We start from the raw sequence: 20,312 nt of genomic DNA, 5'->3' as shown, positions 1-20,312 counted from the left end.
TTTCATATTCTTAGGCCATTGAAGCTAAATGTCCAGGTAAGACCAAGACACCAGACATCTATATATTGATTTGTTCACTCTAAGGATTCTGAAAAAAAAAATGCTTGGTTAGGTTAAGACTCAGCAGTGTTCTCAAGAAAACATTTCTTCCTGGCATATTTATAGATTTAAATTTTTTTCTGCTTATCATATTCCTCATATACTAATCTCCTGGTAAAAGGAAATACATTACAAATGTCTCTGAAGGACACTTCAGAAGCTGATTTTAACTAATAAATCTTGTTTATTACAGCCTAGTGACATTAAAAAGGCCTAATGGCTAAAATTAAGGAATTAGAGACGAATGGAGACCTAACCCAGGCTGTTATATGAGTCGATCTATGTGTCTTTTATTTTCCTGCCCAGGTCCTTAGTATGCTGGACTAAGAGGAATCTTAGAGTTCATGCAATCCTCATTTCACTGTTGAGGAAACTGAGTGCATGCTGCTAGCTATCTTGAACACAAATCAAACGTGACGAGTTTGATAAAAATAATATTTCCCTGTTTCTAAGATGCACATGTTTGTCATGTTCAAACATTTCAAAAAGGAGCAATCCCTTGCAATTGATAAATACATTTGGTACCCTGGGTCCCCCTCCCATTCTCCCTGAAAAGCAGCTTGTTGTTTTTTTTTAAAGTTTATTTATTTATTTTGAGAGAGAGAGAGAACAAGTTGGAGGGAGGGAAGCTGAGAGAGTGGAACAGGGATCAGAAGCGGGCTCTGTGCTGACAGCAGAGAGCCCGATGTAGGGCTCGAACTCATGAACTGGGAGATCATGACCTGAGCCAAAACCAAAAGTTGGACACTTAATTGACTGAGCCACTCAGGAGCCCCTGAAAGGCAGCTTTACATTGATGATTTATCTGTAAAAGCTAGGAAACATGGTTTATGCCTTACGCCTGTCATCTGCTACCCACCCCTAACCCAGGTAGCCTAATATAGCGTCTGGCACCTAGTGCATACTCAAAGAACATTTGTTGAACAAATATATGAGTATATATAAGGTATAAGTCAATGAGAACCTATATTCTCCTCCTTCACAATTATCTTTCTTTCTTCAGATATACTTGTGACTACCCAGTAAATGAACTGCTTTTAGGAAATAGGAAGAAAATGGACTTCGCCATGGGAACTAAGTAGGGCACTTTATTTGCATTACACACTGTCTTTCTTTCTGTTATTTTTAACTTTAAAATCTCTGGATGTCAGAACCTTACTTCTGGGGACATATTATTGACAGAGGAATTGTCTAGTAACTTGAAAAATATTGAGGAAGTACTCTGTCAATTATTAATGTCATGCTAATTATAAATTCAAACTAGACTCTTAGGCCTCAAAGTGAGCAATGCTTATCAGAAGATTGAGAGACCTGTTCCGGCCCTGCACATCGCAGAAATCATTTTAGCCCTTTCTTCTCAGTGGCTGAACTTCATACTTATTTCTAGTGGTAATTACTAAGGTCCATAGGGCTGGGCTGTAGATGGAAGCAGGCAGAAGAGTTAAACATGCACAAGTTTTGAAAGCAAATGAAATTGGGTTGAACCCCAGACTCAGACACTCAACAGCTATGTGAACTTTAACAAGTTAAACAGCTTTTCTGGAGCCTCAGTTTTCTTATCTGCAAAATCAGTGTAGACATATGGATATCCAAAAATTGGTAGGAGGAGTAAAGGAGGATAACAAATACAATGTCCTTTGTATAACAACAACAAAAAAGTCAGTATTCTTGCCTTTCTTATCTCCCTCCTTGGGTAACTTCTGTAGAAATACCCACTCCGCAAAATATTTGGGGAGTATTGCTTCAGTGCTTGAGTATCCTGCCTTCATAAACACACTGCACACTCTACCCCATCAACCAATAAAGCTCTTTTGTCATCAAGCAGAGTTTTTCTATCACCGTGATTTGTGAATGACTCCTATAGTTTTTGCAATATCCTTATAGACCAATGATACTATTTGCTTAGTATAGGTTAGATTTGCCCAAAGGTTTAATACGGGTAAAATCACAAACTTGATATTCTAATTATACACATATACAAGAACATATAGCTTTTCTGATGAGTATTAAAATAAATAACTATTCCATTTTTGTGAGTCACTTAAAATGCATGCAGTATGCCAGTATAGGAGTCTAAAACCACTCTAGGTATTTTAAGTAGAAAGGGATTTAATACAGGGAATTTGGTGCTTGCATAGCCACTGTGAAGTGCTGGTGGAATAAACCTGGGGCTGAGCCTTCAGGATTGACTCCCATAACACTGTAAATCTGACCTGCCAAGGACATTCGAGTTTCTGTTTTATTAAGTCATCAGAATTATCAGAAGGTAGATTTAAAGTTTTTTAAATGTTTATTATTTATTTTTGAGGGGGGAGGGGCAGAAAGAGAGGGAGACACAGAATCTGAAGCGGGCTCCAGGCTCTGAGCTGCCAGCCCAGAAACCGACGCACCTCACCGTAAGATCATGACCTGAGCTGAAGTCGGACGCTTAACCAATTGAGCCACCCAGGTGCCCCTCAGAAGGTAGATTTTAAAGGTTCATCCCAAACTTGCATTATTGTTAGAGAAAGAACACTTATGATAAAAAGAAATCCTGCTGCTGGTGCATCAGAAATGGCATGTTTATTTATGAAGGACAACTTATTCATTCATTGATTTGTTTCTCCACCTATAACAGGTCTATTCTGTTTGTCTTGTGTGTTAACTGATTTTTTAAAAATGTTTTTCTGTCACTGAAAAAAATGTGTTCCTGCCTTTGTGTATTCATTTAGTGTTTATTTATTTTTGAGAGAGAGAGACAGACAGACAGACAGACAGAGCAGGAGGGGGGGGGAGGGGCAGAGAGAAAGGGAGACACAATCTCAAGCAGGCTCCAGGCTCCTAGCTATCAGCACAGATGCTGGGCTCCAACCCATGAACTGCAAGATCATGACCTGAGCTGAAGTCAGACACCCAATCGACTGAGCCACCCAGGCGCCCCATGTGTATTCATTTTTAAGTGAGTATAATCCAAATGTTGACTTTTCACTTGATATTTTCCCATATTATTACATAATTTTGTAACCATAGATTCTGGTAGATTAAAAAAAGAAAAGGTGAATATAAACTGTACTATGCTAATTGGCATGAGAAGCTTCACACATATCCCTACTAAGTTTTTAACAGCTTATTGAGATACGTTCACCATTTAAAGTTTTTTGGTATATACATAGGGGTGTATAATCATCACCGATATCTCTATTAAATTTCATCGTTTTATTTTGAACTCATTTTTCTAAATCTCATAATTCTGGCTTTTAGATTGCTTATTCTTTTTTTAAAAATGTTTATTTATTTTTGAGAGAGAGAGAGAGAGCAGAGTGTGAGCAGAGGAGGGGCAGAGAGAGGGAGACACAGAATCTGAAGCAGGCTGCAGACTCTGAGCTGTCAGCACAGAGCCCGACACGGGGCGCGAACCCACAAACCGCGAGATCATGACCTGAGCTGAAGTCAGACACTCAAGCGACGGAGCCGCGCAGGCGCCCCAAGATTGTTTATTCTTGCGTGCATGCGTGCGCTCTACCTCTGCTCTAATAAAACCACCCAAGCAAGGGTTAAAACCATTGCCAGGTGGCTGCAGGTTGAAATTACTCCATTCAGCCGCACTTTCAAGTTTTTAAAGGTAGAATAAGTAAGTAAGCTATAAAACCGCCTCTACTCTGATATCAATTGATGCCAACCCAGGCAACATGAAGAAGACAATGGGAAATGATTTGCCTGTTCTGCTAGCCAGTGACTCCAAAAGAAAAGGCGAGGTGCTGGCTGGCATAACTTGTTCTAAATGCAGCCATTCTATTTTTTCTAAGACTCCCAGAATTTTGCTAATGACTGGTATCAAATCTCCCAGGCTGCAGTTTCAGCAATATACCCCTCCCCCGCCTTTTTTAAAGATCAGAATAAGATTTGTTTTTGTCCAGTCTCTGGCATCTCATTGTAAGCAGGGAGATGTTCTGTTCATTGCTCCTACTATGTGCCATGGTTCCTGGCACATAGTAGGCCCTTCATATACATATTTGTTGTGTGAATGAATGAATGCCTTTCACAGAGATTCTAGTGTTTTCATGACCATTGTTACTATTTATTTTGGTAATAACTGTCACCTGCTAACTTCAACCTGTCCATCAGCCCTTATCTTGAATGTCACTTCCTTCAGGAAGCCTTCCGGAGCCTCTCCACTAGGTAAGGTGTTCCTGAGCTCCCTCTTCCACATGACTCTTATTACTGATCAAAGCTCCATGGGGGAAGTTTCTGTGTTTATTTGCTGTGTTCACCTTTGCATCCCCAATTCTAAGCTCAATGCCCATCACAGATAGGTACTTAATCAGTATTTGTCGAATAGTTAAAGTAAATTGGAATGTCATTCACATCTAAAGGCAAAAACTCATTCAACACAGCCAGGTGTTCTTGTACCACCTATTCATCTGTCTTGACTCTCAAGTTGTCTTTTTTTAATGTTTTATTTATTTTTTGACAGAGTGAGAGAGAGAGAGAGCACGCAAGTGGGGAAGGGGCAGAGAGAGAGGGACAGAGGATCCAAAGCAGGCTCTGTGTTGACAGCAGAGAGCCTGATGTGGGGCTCGAACTCATGAATGGTGAGATCATGACCTGAGCAGAAGTCAGATGCTCAACCAACTGAGTCACCCAGGTGCCCTGTAAGTATATTAAAAAAAAAAAAAAAAAAAAAAAAAAAAGTGCTGAGGCATGGTTTACATGTCATAAAATTCACCCATTAGAGTCTTCTTACTCATGTTTCTCTCTCATTTTCTGTGTGAAGGTCATTTTTCTGATGGTAAAAAATGGGAGAAGATAGAAGTGGATTATAGTGTTAACTTGGATAGAGAATGGGCTCCTAGAGCCCAATTTACCAGGATTTACTTCTGTTTTATTTCTCTTTGTGATTGTAAGCTAATTAACTTCTCTAAGCCACAAATTCTAACCTGTAAAATTGTACTAGGAAGAGTTTGTTTCATTGGATACTTCAAGGATTGAGTGAGATAACCTCCAAAAGATCTGTCAACTGATCCACTGTAGGGATAATAACAAAAAAAAAATGTAGATTACTTCTCTTCTCTCTGTAACTGTTAACTTGGACCCCCTAAACAGGTCTATTCTTTCACCATTATCATTATTTTGTTATGAGCATATTTAAAAACAAAACAAAAGAAAACAACCTTCTTGCTTCCCTAGCGTCTCTGCAAGCCCCACTTCATTCTGAGGTTTAGCTTCACCGACACTATTCCTACAGATTTTTGTCCCTCTTTTTATTCATTCTCCCGCATATGCTTTTTCTCTCCATCTTTTGAAAACGCTGGTAGGAAAAACAAGCCCCACCTGAGATGATTAGAGAACAGCGGTTCCTTTAGTTGCCATTCTCTTTCTCCTTCACTCTGAATCTTCCGCCGTGAACTCAGAATTTTATTTTTCAAAGCCTCCCATTCTTTTAAAAATACGTTTCCTTTTACACCCTCTTGTCTCGAAATCACACCTGTCTTTTCCCTGGATCCGTTTCTTAAAGTCTCTGACCGCCTGCCTTCTGTGCTACATCACGGTCACATCCCCCAGGTCTCTACAGCTTCTCCGCGACCCACCAATTCTTCCCCGGGAGTCACATGACATCAGCATTACTAATACAATATCGTTTACATTCCAGACTGTTTTATTCTAGGCAATCAATTAAAAACGAAGCTCGGTACTGGCTTGATTTAACATGGAGGATGAATTGTCTAAGGTCAAATGCAAACTGCTGCAAGATGTGGGAGACATATATTTATATTCATACTAAATATATACCTGTTGAATTTGGGCTTTTTCTCAACGCTTCAGAAACCCTGAGCTCTCGGGTAACTGGGATGGTAAGAAGGATAGGTTTCCAGAAACTTCGCAAAAAAAAAGACTCCATCTAAAGCACTGCTCCATACGCTCAAGGAATACCCACCAACAAAAACCATCTCCACAACCACCAGATTATCTCACCAGCAAGTGAGACTGCAAGGTTTGGGGGCCCGGCTGTACCACTCTGCGCGGCGCATGGGGGGGTTCGTACCCATTTGGTAGCGACTGACCGTTTCCCCGTCTCTTGGTTTTGCCCCTGCTCCCCCTGCGCAGGCACCTAAAGTGCGTCAGGCCGGCGCTTTATAGCGGCAGCCTGGGCGGCTCCGCTTGCTGTTTTTTCTCTTCTTCTGGGCAGTGGCTCCTCCTGCGGTTCGCGAAGATGCAGCTCAAACCGATGGAGATTAACCCCGAGGTGAGCGTCAGGTGCATCGTTGCCCCGGGAGCTCAGGGCTGAGGGTCCGCCCTGGCCAGGTAGCTGCATCGATGAGTGGCCTTGTTTTTGTATTTTTTCTTTGCATTTGCCTTTCAGATGCTGAACAAAGTGAGTGGCGTCTCGCACCGCCTCTGTCCCCATCCCCCGGAGGCGCCCACCGGCCCCGGCTGTCTCGCAGGGACCCAGCGGCATCCTGCGCGCTCCACAGGCGGCCGGGCTGGGGCGAAGTCCGGGCGCCCTCCCTCCGCCCCTGCATCGGGGTCGGGCGGTGACTCTGCGGAACCGTCAGCGGTGGGAGGGAGGAGGGGGCTGCGCCCAGATGTGAGCGCTGGCCCGGCCCCCGAGGGCGTGGCGCGGGCCGCGCCGACTCGTGTGCCCGGGCTTCGCGGGAGCCACGTGTGGGCCGCGCTTTGTGCTGTGTCATTGCGCCCGCTGGGGTGAGGGGTGGGGGGCGGGGCGGGCCGCTACTCCTCCCCGGCTCGGGTCGCGGCGCGGAGACTGCCGGGGGGCGGCCCCGGAGTCCGGCCGGTGCCCGCGACTCGAGGGTCTCCGCTTGCCTGGCCGCCCTGTTTCCTCTCTGCAGGTGCTGTCCCGGCTGGGGGTCGCCGGCCAGTGGCGCTTCGCGGACGTGCTGGGGCTGGAGGAGGAGGCTCTGGGCTCGGTGCCCGCGCCCGCCTGCGCGCTGCTGCTGCTGTTTCCCCTCACGGCCCAGGTAGGGCGTGGGGCCAGGGGTGCTCGGGCCTCGGAACGTGTGCGCTGCTTCCAAACCCGAGGGAGGCGTTGAGGACAGTGTAGACACCCGGCTTCCCTCCCCTCCCGGCCTGCGAGTCCACACCTGCAAAACTGCCCTCTTTCTGCGGGGGATGGGGTGAGAAGCCCTCTGTGTCATGCTACCTACTCACCGGCTGTTAACAATTTGTTGGCTCCTCGCTCGTCCATCCAGCACTGCCTGGAATTTCAAAGAGAAGCAGCATCTCTGTTCTATTATCTCAGTTATCCAGAGAAAGCACTCATCCTACTCATAAGTAAGCTTGAACCTGCGCTTTTCAGAGCCTTCCACTCCAAAGAATGGCTGGTTGTTTCCCTTTAAGGGCTGCGGCCTGTCAGTTTATTGTTTGGTTCTCAGACTCCCACCTTACAGTAAAACGGGGGGGCGGGCTTGCCTGCCTAGACCACAGGAAAACAAAATAGGTTGTTTAATGCTCCATCCCCACTCTTGGGTCTCCACTGGACTCCTGTTTCTTCCCATCCCTCCACTCCCTACAACATGCACACTTGGTTTTTAACCTCCCCAATGTGCTTGTAAAAAAGACCTTACTCATTTGCGTGTGGTTCCTGTGTGGGGACCTCCTTCCACCTCTTATCCTCTTTCCTCTCTGACCTTGTAGCTAAATGAAATAGGTGGGCATTAGAGCAGTCTTGGAAACACCTTTTCATTTCCCTTTAGATGGTCTTCCTCCTACAAGTGTGCATGGATGTATGTACCTCAAAGACTGAGCATCAGATATAAAAAGGTAGCTGGGTTAATTGTTGTCTTGCGATGTATGAAATCCCACTAATTGGCATGGCATTGTCTATCTCCTATTGCTGTCACTTGACCCCTGACTGGGGAGTGATGAAATCTGCATTAACAAAACTTGGGATATTAGCATTTGGGGCATCATTCCAAACACAGTAAGCGGAACTGAAGCACCATGCTAACGCTGGGTATTCTAGAAGCATCCTCGGCATAAATTATTAAGCTCTGTGGGAAGTTCCAGGCGTTCCTTCTAGTAAATGGGCTTTGTGTTGTGAGTTAAAAACCCTTATTAAAACTATTAGGTTAATCCCACTGAAATGTTTTTTATTGTTAGGTAAAACGGAGCCGCTAAATAATTGCAAGGCAAATTAGCTTCCCTGTTGACCGAATCAGACACCATCTCCTCTCTCCTTTGAGCTTCTCTCGAGCTCTCTTATTAGAGGAACCATGATGACTCGGAGATTTTGAGCAGCACTCACAGGCAAGGCCTCTGGGAGGCAGTGGTGCTTCGTGTTTGTCTTTCAAAAGCCCACTGCTTGCTTTTTGCTGATCAAGCTGCTCTTGGTAGAGAACCGGTCTGGTTTGAACAAGCGAGATACTTCATACTCCTTCACTTCCAGCTGGGCAGTCAGATTTATTGAGCCACCTGTTCTGTGACACAAAACACCGACTAGGCTAAACACTGAGACAAATTCAAAGAAAAGCTGGAGTTTATATGTTGACTTCCAAACAAGCTGATGTTAATTTAGAAAGCATCCACTTTTGCCTAAGAGAAGGTTATGAAATCCTAACTGGATCACGTCTGAAACATTAAATTTTAAGTGGTAATGAAAAATTTGCAGAAGTATTTCCATGCAAGAGCTCAAACAAGTAAAGAATGGTGCTATCCGATTAAAAAAAAGTTAACCTAGAAAAGTGAAAACCCTTAAGTCCATGATTAACACGTTTCAAAGATGTGGTACATCTTTGATGCTAGAACTTCCTGTTGGTTGGAGCTTGAATTGGTCTGGTGGAACAAGCCCTCTTATTCGTATGGTGTCACAGACAAGGCTTAAACTTCAGTTATGTGTACAGTAATGAGAGGCAACTGGAATTGGAAATCTTCTGGTATCGTGTCTAAATTACACTGGTTATGGGAAATTAGTGTTTCTATAACATTGGCACCTTGCTTTTAACTGTGAAGTCCTACCTTTAAGGTCTAAAATTCATTAGCAAAAGGTCCAGACAAGCCCACTAAATTACTGTACAAAGAGCAAATGGATTCTTGGAGGGACACTATCTCTACTCTTACTCATTTGTTGATTTCTTAGGACTGCCCCCCCATTGTTAATCTGTCCTCAAACTGTGGTTTGCAAATGTGACACAAACAAGTGTCATATCTTGGCTCTTGTAGGATGAGACGATTTTGTGAAATCACAGCCCAGAACCCTAGACCAGTTGTCTTTCCTTCCAAAAGAATGAGGGAATAGTTGATTTTTTTAAATTGCTTCTTTCAGCAGTTAAGTCTTGCTTTGTGTTTGTTTTTGAATTATACTTGCACACAATAGAGGTAGAACTTCAAAGAATACTGAGATAGTTGGTGGTGGTGTTTAAGGAAGAAAATAATGAACTTGTGTGTTTTTCTTCAGGACACCATCCATTTCAAGCTAAAAGGTTGTAGTGGTGTCTAGACAAATCCTTGGGCAACATCCAAGGCCATTACTGCACTGCAGCATGAGGGTGGAGTCTCCGAGCCTCTCAGAACCCCACGGACTGGCTGACGTGGGTGTGGGAGGCAGACAGGCCATTCTCTGGTCACTGGCCAACACCTAGGACCAAGGCTCCTGGTCCCACATCCCACTTGTGTTTCCATTTAGGTGGTAGAACTCGCTGTGCTGCCATCTGTTAGTTCTTTGCATTTTCATTTTGAGATACAAAAATGTTTTTTTATATTCACAGCATGAGAACTTCAGGAAAAAGCAGATTGAAGAACTGAAGGGACAAGAAGTCAGTCCCAAGGTGTACTTCATGAAGCAGACCATCGGGAACTCCTGTGGTACCATCGGACTGATACATGCAGTGGCCAATAACCAGGACAAACTGGAGTTTGGTAAGTGGGTGTGGAGGGTAGTCCTCCTCTAGTTGACCTCTAGTTCACGATTACTTGTCATTCCAAAACCCCCAGGGGTCTACTCTGCAAAGTCTTTGCCTTAAATTTTTTTTGAAACCTACTTCTCCAGATATAATCAGTAGGCGAATTAACATTGATTCTCTTTCGAGGGAAGGAAACTCATTTTCCAAGAAGCACGGTCTAGCTTCTTCCACCTGGAGGGGAAGAGGGAGTGATACGCAGTTTTGTACTGCCTCTCTGCCTCTGCTCTTCCATTTGCAGACAGCCAGTCGTCATGATTCCCCTGTGCCCCCGTGCAGGTCTCAACAATTCGGAAGAATTAGAGATGATGTTCAGCCATAAAATAGTAACACCAAGGACCTGTCTTTAATGGTTCTGGGTCTCCTAAGCAACAGGAGAACCAAAAGCCTAGAACGGCTGGACAAAGATGTTGTGAACATACCTTCAGGGAAGCATAGCAGCAGCTCAAAACCTTGAAAGATCCAGCTGTGAACAAAGTCATGTCGGGGGGTGTTAGCTCCCCTCCAGTGAATGCTGTGGAGGATATAGAAGAAAGCAGTCTCTGCCCTGACGTTTGTCCAAAGCACAATTAATAGCACTAAGCTATGTTAAGATACACGGTGTAACGTATGATATAGGCCAAGGGTCAACAAACTTTCTTAGAAGGTAAGAATAGGTCTTTTAGGTTTTGAGGGCCATTTGGTCTCTGTAGTTCAAAAGCAGCCATAGACCAGATGTAAGCCAATGGGTGTGGCTGTTTTCAATAATACAAAAATAGGTACAGTAGTTTGCCAGCTCCTGATCTAGACAATGGATGGGAATGGCTAAGAATTGCATAATTTCAGCTAATAAAGTCCACGGTGTGGCTTGTAGCAAGCAGGTCAAATACTTTTTTAAACAAGGTGTAAGTGTGGCCAAGACCACTGCTAGTGTACTTTTGAAATTAAAACAACAACAACAAAACTCGTTTGGCTATAATAATCCAAATCTTCTAGAACCTACTTTTTTGAATGTTGACTTGCCATATTAAAGAGTATTGTAGCTTGATCCTTTATTTCTTCTGCAGTAAGTCTCCCTTTAGAGTACTGTGTTCGGAGGTCAGAGGGATACTGTAACTCTTTGTAACCATGGTCATGATAGAGCCAAAGATGTAATCTGAGTCCTAGCCCTCCCCATAAAGTTAAGAGGATTCCTATCACTTCCAGATTTTAAACCGTCTTCACTTAACGAATATGTTTTCGCTTAGAGCTGAAAGTTCGAATGCAGTCTTTTGAAAAATAACTCGCTCTTACTCTAGCTATGTATTCAGTGTCTCCTAGACTTACCCATATTGAGCAATGACAAAACGCTTATTCCACACCGTCAGCCGGTCACTTGTCTCTGGGCCAGGCTATAAGGCTCTTTCCATTTCTTAAGATCCTTAAGTCAGGGCGCCTGGGTGGCTCAGTCGGTTGAGCATCCGACTCTTGATTTTGGCTCAAGTCTTGATCTCAGGGTTTGAATTCAAGCTCTTACTTAAAAAATTGTTTAAAAAAGATCCTTAGGTTAATGTCCACCTGGATAACCATACTACGGAGATTGCATTTTCTACCCTGAAGTAAAACATCTTGGTTTGAGAATCGTTAACTAGACTAGAATGTAGTTGTACCATGTAGGATTGTGTACTGTCAGGTGCTGTAGGTAACAGTAACACACAGTAACACACAAGACCCACAGTTCCTGCCTTTATGGGATGACAAATCTCACAAATACATGTCACAAATGCACAACCACTGTAAAGAAGACGGTAAGGGATTGGAGAGGTGAGTGTGAGGTGGGAGGGAAAAGAGGTTGAGAGAGCAGGGAGGAGATGCAAGAGGGCTTGGCACACGGGGGGAATGGAGAGTTCTGTGACTTGAATGTGGTAGAAGGGGGGTGGTTGCAAGAGCGGCTGAGGGGGAAAGGAAGGCTCTTCCACCTCCGAGACCACAGTAAAGACTTAAGTCACTGAGCATGGCTGGCTGTGCACCCATTTGCGTTATTTTATTTATACTAATAGACTTTTCTTCCCCCCAAAGAGGATGGGTCAGTCCTGAAACAGTTTCTTTCTGAAACGGAGAAGCTGTCCCCTGAAGACAGAGCAAAATGCTTTGAGAAGAATGAGGTAGGAAGATGGCTTCTAGAGCATCAGTTTTCAATTCCTACAGAGGTTTTTGTGCTAATTATTCTCTCTTTCCTGCAGGCCATTCAGGCAGCCCATGATGCCGTGGCCCAGGAAGGCCAATGTCGGGTAAATACATGCAGATGCAAATCAGAGCCAGGCTGCCCAGGTGCTGTCTGTGTTTCCCCTGATACGAACAAGAACCTCTTCCCTGGACACAGCAAATGTTTCCAGCCACGGCCAGCTAGGCCCATTAATACCAGAACATTCTACCAGAATAATACTTTGACTACAACTGTTCATAAAATGGCTCCCCACAAATCTAATTGGCAATAAAAGAGTCTTGAATAAATTCAAACTGATGGTTTTTTGTTTAGATCCAAATGATTCTACAAGAGTAACACCCCTCCTGGAAATTGAGCATTTCACATACTTCTCTCACAGACTGTTGGCCAAGAGTGAGGTTACCAGCTAGGATTGATGGTTTCTAGAAGGCTTAAATATACCATTAATCTGAATAGAGTCCTCCTGTCAACTGTTAATTAGATTTACGTTGGTTATCAGTGCCTTTATGACTATAGTTGACCCTGCCACTTTCTAGTCTTGACCTTGGGTGAGATGCTTATCCTCCCTAAGCCTGAATTTCTTTCTTAGTGAAAAGCAGAGTTCTGATAGTTACACTATATCTACCATAATAGATGAAGGTATTAAAAGAGTCTTCTAATATTGTCTATTATATAGGAAATACATGTTAGCTGTACTGATTTAAAATGGTACATAAGCGAATCAGTTCAAGCACATACTTAGTGACAATTTATTTTTTAACAAATTAAGCTCTGCTTTTAAAATCCTTGCAGAATATGTGTATTAAATCAACATGTTATACATTTTGAACTTACACGATATTAGGTCAATTATATCTCAGTAAAGCTGAAGAAAAAAAAATTTAATGCAATGTATATTACAATAAAAACTCATTTTCAAAATATTTCTTGACTCTTCAGGTAGATGACAAAGTGAATTTTCATTTTATTCTGTTTAACAACGTGGATGGCCACCTCTATGAACTTGGTAAGTTTGTCCATTTTGGGAACCCAGTATGGTTTCATGCATTCTTTTATTTAAAAAAATTTTTTTTAATGTTTATTTATTTTTGAGAGACAGAGACAGAGCACGAGTTGGAGAGGGGCAGAGAGAGAGGGAGACACAGAATCCGAAACAGGCTCCAGGCTCTGAGCTGTCAGCACAGACCCTGATGCAGGGCTCGAACCCATGACTATGAGATCATGACCTGAGTGGAAGTCAAACGTTTAACTGACTGAGCCACCCAGGCACCCCATAGTTTCATGCATTCTTTCAGATGAGATTCCTTTTAACAGTATTGGTGTGTGACTTTGTGGCACTTAATGTATGTTTGTGGAGTGTATCTTTGTTCAGGAAGTCAGAACAGCAAGGTATTCTCATGGGGGCACTTAATCCTTTATCATATCCAGACCCTTCCCTTGACCAGTCAGTCAGTGACCTGCAGAAGGAATGACTTTGGTCACACACCGGTAAGGAGATCAGTGCCAGTTCAGGGCATTCATGTCAGACTTCCTCTTCCCTCCTTCCACTACAGCATTACTGGCTTAGGAGTGCTAGCAGCAACCTGACAAGGAATACTTTTGGAAAAAGATAAATGCACGTGATCTTGCTTGTATAGAAAGAATTTGGATGTGTTGGGGGATAATTTCCCTTAGCTTGTATACGGCAATAAAGAAAGCTTATCCATCTTGTAAAAGTCCTCCCTTCTGTATTAACGGAGGAAGACTGGTAGCCATGTTGCCTCAAGTCAGGAACTACCTTTGAGCAAATAAAAACAAAGCTAACGTGGGGTCAGTTGGCAGTCGTTGAGGGGCAGTGAAATCCGAAGCATTCCTTCTTGTCTCTGCCCCTCCCTGTACTTCGGAGGCTGCATCTGGCTTTTGCTTTGGGGTCCTGCCCGGCAGATGGGGCACAAGCCTTTCTGTTAGGATGGTTACGTTTCGCTTGTGTGGACCTGTTGCTTGTGGATTAGAATTGCCCGGAATGGGCATCTAGGAGCATTTGAACCTTATTTGCTTCTGACCAGCCTTCCTTTGTGGAGTGGCAGTGGTATTTGGGAGATCTAAAACTTCCCTTTAGGCTGGGTGAACACAGTAGCCAGCAAATGTGCAGAGAAATTGACATGCCTGGCTTCTTCATTGTAGATGGACGAATGCCTTTTCCGGTGAACCATGGCACCAGCTCAGAGGACTCATTGCTGCAGGTAATCTTCGGAACCCGCCTCCGACTGGGTCCACGTTTCTTTAGCCATATTATCTACAGTGCTAATACCTTGTCAGTGCGGCCAGCACCAATCACCTGGGTTAATAGCAGTCTTTAGGGTTAAAGGATTATTCCTGTCTACCTTATCTTATAAGATACGGTTTTAAACAGGATCCTTCAGAACAGCCCTGACTAATCTGTCTCGTGTGCTGACTTTAGCCTATGGTTAGAATTAGTCTGAAAGCTGTTGCTTAACTTCCTCGCGGGATTAAGGTGACCATTGTTCTCTTGTCAAATTACATCATAGCTAACGACTCAAAGAACAGCAGCCTGAGCCTTTCCTAAACCCTCTCAAACTGATGGATTTGGGTCAGTCTTATAGGTAGTGCACTATGGATTCTGGTTAGGCCGTCAACTTCAGTTTTTTCTTCTCCTTTGGTCCACTGTTACAGCACAAGAGAAGCAGATTCAAAATCTGCCTCGATAAGAACTTAAGATCCAGGATCACTATCCTACTCTAAGTGACTATAGAAACCTCTTAATTCTGGACAACAGGCTACTGTAGGCCCCTTCACCCTAAAAACAAGTTTCTAGAATCAATTTACTGTTATAAAGGAAAGCTGTTTCATCGTGATACAATAAAAAGTGCAGTTAAGGTAAAAGTACTTCATTTTTTTTGAGTGCTTGCTATGTGCAGATGAAGGGCTGGTGAACTTCCTGTAAAGAGCCAGGTAGAAAATGTTTTCGGCTTCGTGTGGCATTTGGCTCTGTTACAAGTACAGAAATACTTCAGGGATATTGTGGGCTCTGTTCCAGACCATTGCAATAAAGGGAATATTGCAATGAAGTGAGTCCAATGAAATTCTGAGTTTCCCAGTGTATGTAAAAGTTATGTTATAGTATAAGTATACTGTGGTTTATTAAGTGTACAATAACGTTATGTCTAAAACAGTGCATGTACTTTAATTAAAAATACTTTATTTCTTGGAGTGCCTGGGTGGCTCAGTGGGTTAAGTGTCTGACCTCGGCTCAGGTCATGATCTCGCAGTTTGAGTTCAAGCCCCTTATCGGGCTCTGTGCTGACAGCTCAGAGCCTGGATTCTGCTTCGGCTTCTGTGTCTCCCTCTCTGCCCCTCCCCTACTCACATTCTGTCTGTCTCTCTCTCTCTCTCTCTCTCTCAAAAATAAACAAACATTAAAAAAATAAAAAGAAAATACTTTATTTCTAAAAAATGCCTACCATCATCTGAGCTTTCTGTGAGTGGTAGGTAATGTTTTTGCTAACGGAGGTCTTGCCTCGTTCTTGATGGCTGCTGACTGATCAGGATGCCGGTTGCTGAAGGTTGGGGTAGTTGAGGTGATTTCTTAAAATAAGACGGCAAGGAAGTTAGCCACATCCACTGACTCTTCTTTTTACAAACAATTTCTCTGTAGCCTGCGATGCTTTTGATAGAACTGTACCCACAGTGGAGCCTGTTTTAAAATTGGGAGTCTGTCTTCTCAAACCCTGCCGCTGCTTTGCTGCCTTGGTCTATGTGATGTCCTAAGTCCTTTGGTTGTTTCAACGGTCTTCACAACATCTTCACCAGGAGTAGATCTCATCCTAAGAAATGTGCTCATCCGTCATCTGTTAAAGTTTGATCATGGGGTTGGAGCAACTCAGGCCCATCCTCAGGCTCCACTTCTCATTCTTGTTCTCTTGCTGTTTTCACTGCATCTGCAGTTACTTGCTCCACTGCGTCTTGATCCCCCTCAAAATTATCCACGAGGGTTGGAATCCACTTCCTTCAGACTCTTGTTCATGTTGATATTTGATCTCTTCCCAGGAATCAGGAATGTCCTTAATGACATCTAGAATGGTGAATCCTTTCCAGGAGGTTTTCAATTTATTACCCAGGTCTATCAGAGGAATCCATATCTATGGCAGCTTATAAGCCTCACAAAATGTATTTCTTAAATAATGAGACTTGTAAGTTGAAAGGACTCCTTAATTCGTGGGGCCACAGGATGGATGTTTTGCTAGCGGGTATGAAAACCACATTAATGTCATTGCACATCTCCATCAGAGCTTTTGGGTGACCAGGTGCATTGTCAGTGAGCAGTCCTATTTTGAAAGAAATCTTTTTTTTCTGAGCAGCAGGTCTAACGGTGGGCTTAAAATATTTAGTAAGCCATGTTGTGAACAGATGCACTGTCATCCAGGCTTTGTTCCATTTATAGAGCACAGAGTAGATACAGCATACTTGTTAAGGGCCCTTGGATTTTCAGAATGGTAAGTGAGCACTGGCTGCTGCTTCCAATCACCGGTTGCATTAGTCCCAAACAAGAGAACCTGTTCTTTGAAGCTCTGAAGCCAACTATGGACTTCTCCTCTCACTATGAAAGCCCTAACTGGTACCTTGTTCTGGTAGAAGGCTGTGTCCTCTGTGTCGGAAATCTGTTGCTCGGTGTAGCCACCTTCGTTAGCGATCCTAGCTGACCTTCTGCAGGTACTGCCTCAGCACGGGCTGCTTCACCGCACACTTTGATGCTACAGAGGCGCCTTCTTCATTACACTTACTGAGTCCGTGTCTGCCAGCTTCAGACTTTCCTTCTGTAGCCTCCTCACCTCCCTCAGCCCCCGCAGAATTGAACAGAGTGAGGGTCTTGCTCTTCGTTGGGCTTCGGCTTAAGGGAATGTTCTCGTTGGTTTGATCTTCTATCCAGACCCCGCAGACTTCCTCCATACCAGGAATAAAGCTGTTCTGCTCTCTTCCCATCCGTGTGTTTGCTGGAGTAGCACTTTTAATTTCCTTCAAGAATCTTTCCTTTGCATTCACGGCAGGGCTGAGTATTTGGCACAATAGGTGTAGCTTTCAGTCTGTCTCCGCGATCGACATGTTTTCCTCAGTAAGCCTAATCATTTCTAGCTTTTGATTTGAGGTGAGAGACGTGGGACTCTTCCTTTCACTTGAACACTTACAGATGACTGTAGGGTTATTAACTGGCCTAATTTCAACATTGTGTCGGAATAGGAAGGCCTGAGGGGAGAGAGACACGGGGGGACAGCTGGCCACCGGAGCCGTGAGAACACACACGACATTTATACTAAGTTCTCCGGTCTCGTATGGGCGTGGTTTATAGCACCCTAAAACAATCCTAATAGTGACCGTCAGATCTCACTAAGCACAGGTCATCGTAACAAATACAAGAAAAAAGTTGGAAATGTTGCAGGAGTCACCACAATGGGGCACAGAAGCACAAAGCAAACGAGTGCTGTTGAAAAATGGCGCTGATAACTTGCTTGATGCAGGATTGCCATAGACTTTCACTATAAAAATGCAGTGTCTGAGACGTGCGGTAAGGTGAAGGGCAATAAAATGAGGGTGCTCATATTCAGTTCTGTTACAGCTGTCCATTGACCGTGTCCAAGTGAATGTGTGGCCATATTCTATTAAAACTTAATTCATAAAAACAGGCAGTTGGCTGCAGTTTGCCGACCCGTGTGCTAGATGCTCTTCTAAGTGACTTACAGCTTTTAGGGATGCTTTTAACGAGGCTCTGAGGCATTGTATTCACGTTTTACAGATGAGGAAAATGAAGTTAAGTGATGCACAGGGTCGTCAGTGACTTGAATGACAAAACCATGGTTCAAATCTGGACAATCTTAGCCACTGTTCGATACTACCTTTCTGTGTAAAAGACCGGATTTTAGGACATCCTAAACCTCATGAGCTGCAGGTGTTAGTGGGCCAGATTATGCTACAGTAGGTGGGGTCACTGCCTCGAGTTTGCTGTTACACACCTGAGATCAGTTAGAGACAAGTCTGGATTTACGAGGGGTATATGGGAACAGTACGGAATGAGACCTAGATCTAGAAAAGCAGGATTGAAGGATATTTGCAGAGTCGAATTTACTTATGGGAGAGCATAAGAACAGAGGCGGAACTTCTGCTTATGACCCATTTAGGGGAAAGACTGGTCCTTCTAATAAGGTTTGAGGTAGTTACTGTCCTCTTGAACACTGCTGGTACGATAAGTGTGCCCCACATAGGAAACTTAAAACTGTTACTTTGAGTAGAATTTGTGAGGTGTGGGGAAGATAAAACTTTGTTTTAAAACAACAACAACTATTTAGAATCTCATTTAAAATTAAATGGAATATAAACCAGCATCATAGTGAAAATTCCTATCCTAAGTAAGGCTGCTGCTATATGTGGTTACAGTTGTTTTAGGTTATCTAAACTGTAAATTACTGCTAATCTGGTAAGAAAGTACATAAACTTGATCCAAGAATTCTGAACGTGAAAGGATTGAGGTCACTGCTCATTGTAGGGGATGGCTCTTCCGTTTATAGACACATCTTTAATGTTAATCATCATTGTGGGCCCTATAGGAAAGTCAATTTGGGGAAGGAACATCTGGAATATCAGTATATTAAAAATTCTGACAGTGAAATATGTAGATGTCAATGTATAGAATCCACTCTAGTTTTTACAAGTGGTTCTAAAGCAGGAGCAAAACTCTGGGTGTGGTTGATGCCTTTTAAGGGCCAAACTCACGGGGTTGATTGGTTTTAGACCTTGGGAGCTGACTGTTGTATCCTCTTAAAGGTCATATTCAATATGGTTTGTGGAGCTGTCTTTCCACTGGACTTTTTACAGACTAAACAGTGATTGATATTTACTATGCCAAGGCTTTTAAAGCCTAGAATTTGGTAAATAACTAACATTGGCATCAATTTTCTATTACCAATCTTTGTAATCTAGGCCTTAGAACTAGTCACACATGTCATTCCACCATCAATAAGAATTCATCATCTGCACCTGGAAAACCAGGCTGTTTTGTGAAATGTTCACTTGAAAGAAATTTGTGTCTCCTTGGAATTTCTGAGTTAGGGGAACTTTTCTCTTATCCCCCCTTATCCCTTATGGGAGAGAGGATCCATTTTTTTTTTTTTTTTATCTTGTTTTGCTTTGAGGAGAAGAGCACTAATAGTGTTGTTTTCTTGTCAAAACCAGGAACGAGGCGGGAAAAGCACAGAGTATTTGGTGGAAGTAAAAAAAAAGAGCTTCCGAAGTCAAGTCTGTGTGTTGTGGGTTCCTGTCTGCCCATCACCTGATTTTTGTCTTAAATCAGCCCTGGTTCTGAAGTTTAAGGGGAGGTTTGAAGTTGATCAGGGTGACCTGTTCCTTTTCCTTTGAAACTTCATTTCGAGCTGCTGCTGCTTTGGATATTAATGACCTTTCTCCTTGCAGGATGCCGCGAAGGTCTGCAGAGAATTCACTGAGCGTGAGCAAGGGGAGGTCCGCTTTTCTGCTGTGGCACTCTGCAAGGCAGCCTGATGCCCTAGGGGAGGGACAGAGCTTCCCCCCACCCCCTTCCCTTCAGCGTGAAACCTGTCCCCACAGTGCAGTCTAAAATGCTTCAGTACTTGTGGAACACAGCTGTTCTCCTTTGGTTCTGCAGATATGCTCTTACCCTCCACCACACCCAGGCACTAGCAGAGCTCAGCTGTCGATCAAGCAAAGTTTGATAGAAGCTTCAGATGGCGAAGCATTTTCCCCCAGTGTATGTATTGTACCTCAATAGCTAATGCTTTAAATGACTACTTTTGGTTTCTGTCTGTAAGTTCAGGCCTTGGATGTGGTTTAATTGTTTGTCCTTAAAAGAAATAAAACTTTTCTGCTGATTAAGGGATGAGCCTAAACTGGTTTTCATTTTCTCCTTTACCTTACCCTCCAGTACGTTTTCCTACTGTTACACGTTTATGGCCTTCCATATAAGCAACTCCTACAGCCCATAGGAAAATGATGATGAAAATAGTATTGGTCCAGTGGGTCTCCAGACTTTTTCCTATATGTTTATTTGTTTATTTTCAAGCTTTTATTTTTTTAAGCTTATCTTGAGAGAGAGAGCAGCATGGGCTGGGGAG

The 20,312-nt window shown here is 43.4% G+C and overlaps 1 protein-coding gene across 2 annotated transcripts; it reads left to right on the top strand.

Annotated features, from left to right (window-relative positions):
- Positions 1-6,274: 6,274 nt before the first annotated feature.
- On the top strand, positions 6,275-20,073 carry UCHL1 (ubiquitin C-terminal hydrolase L1). 2 transcript variants are annotated; one of them, XM_019413414.2, is made up of 9 exons: positions 6,275-6,322; positions 6,440-6,451; positions 6,927-7,055; positions 9,801-9,951; positions 12,030-12,115; positions 12,194-12,241; positions 13,117-13,183; positions 14,341-14,399; positions 19,636-20,073. In XM_019413414.2, the coding sequence occupies exons 1-9, from the start codon at positions 6,290-6,292 to the stop codon at positions 19,720-19,722; spliced, it is 672 nt and encodes a 223-aa protein (XP_019268959.1). In that variant the 5' UTR covers positions 6,275-6,289; the 3' UTR covers positions 19,723-20,073. The 2 variants fall into 2 exon arrangements, with proteins under 2 accessions (XP_019268959.1, XP_053757584.1); XM_053901609.1 differs by lacking the exon at positions 6,440-6,451.
- Positions 20,074-20,312: the final 239 nt, after the last annotated feature.

This window comes from Panthera pardus, unplaced genomic scaffold, assembly GCF_024362965.1.
Source record: "Panthera pardus isolate Hobbes unplaced genomic scaffold, ASM2436296v1 HiC_scaffold_13, whole genome shotgun sequence".
Taxonomy (NCBI): Eukaryota; Metazoa; Chordata; class Mammalia; order Carnivora; family Felidae; genus Panthera; species Panthera pardus.
This window is presented reverse-complemented; position numbering and strand designations above follow the sequence as displayed.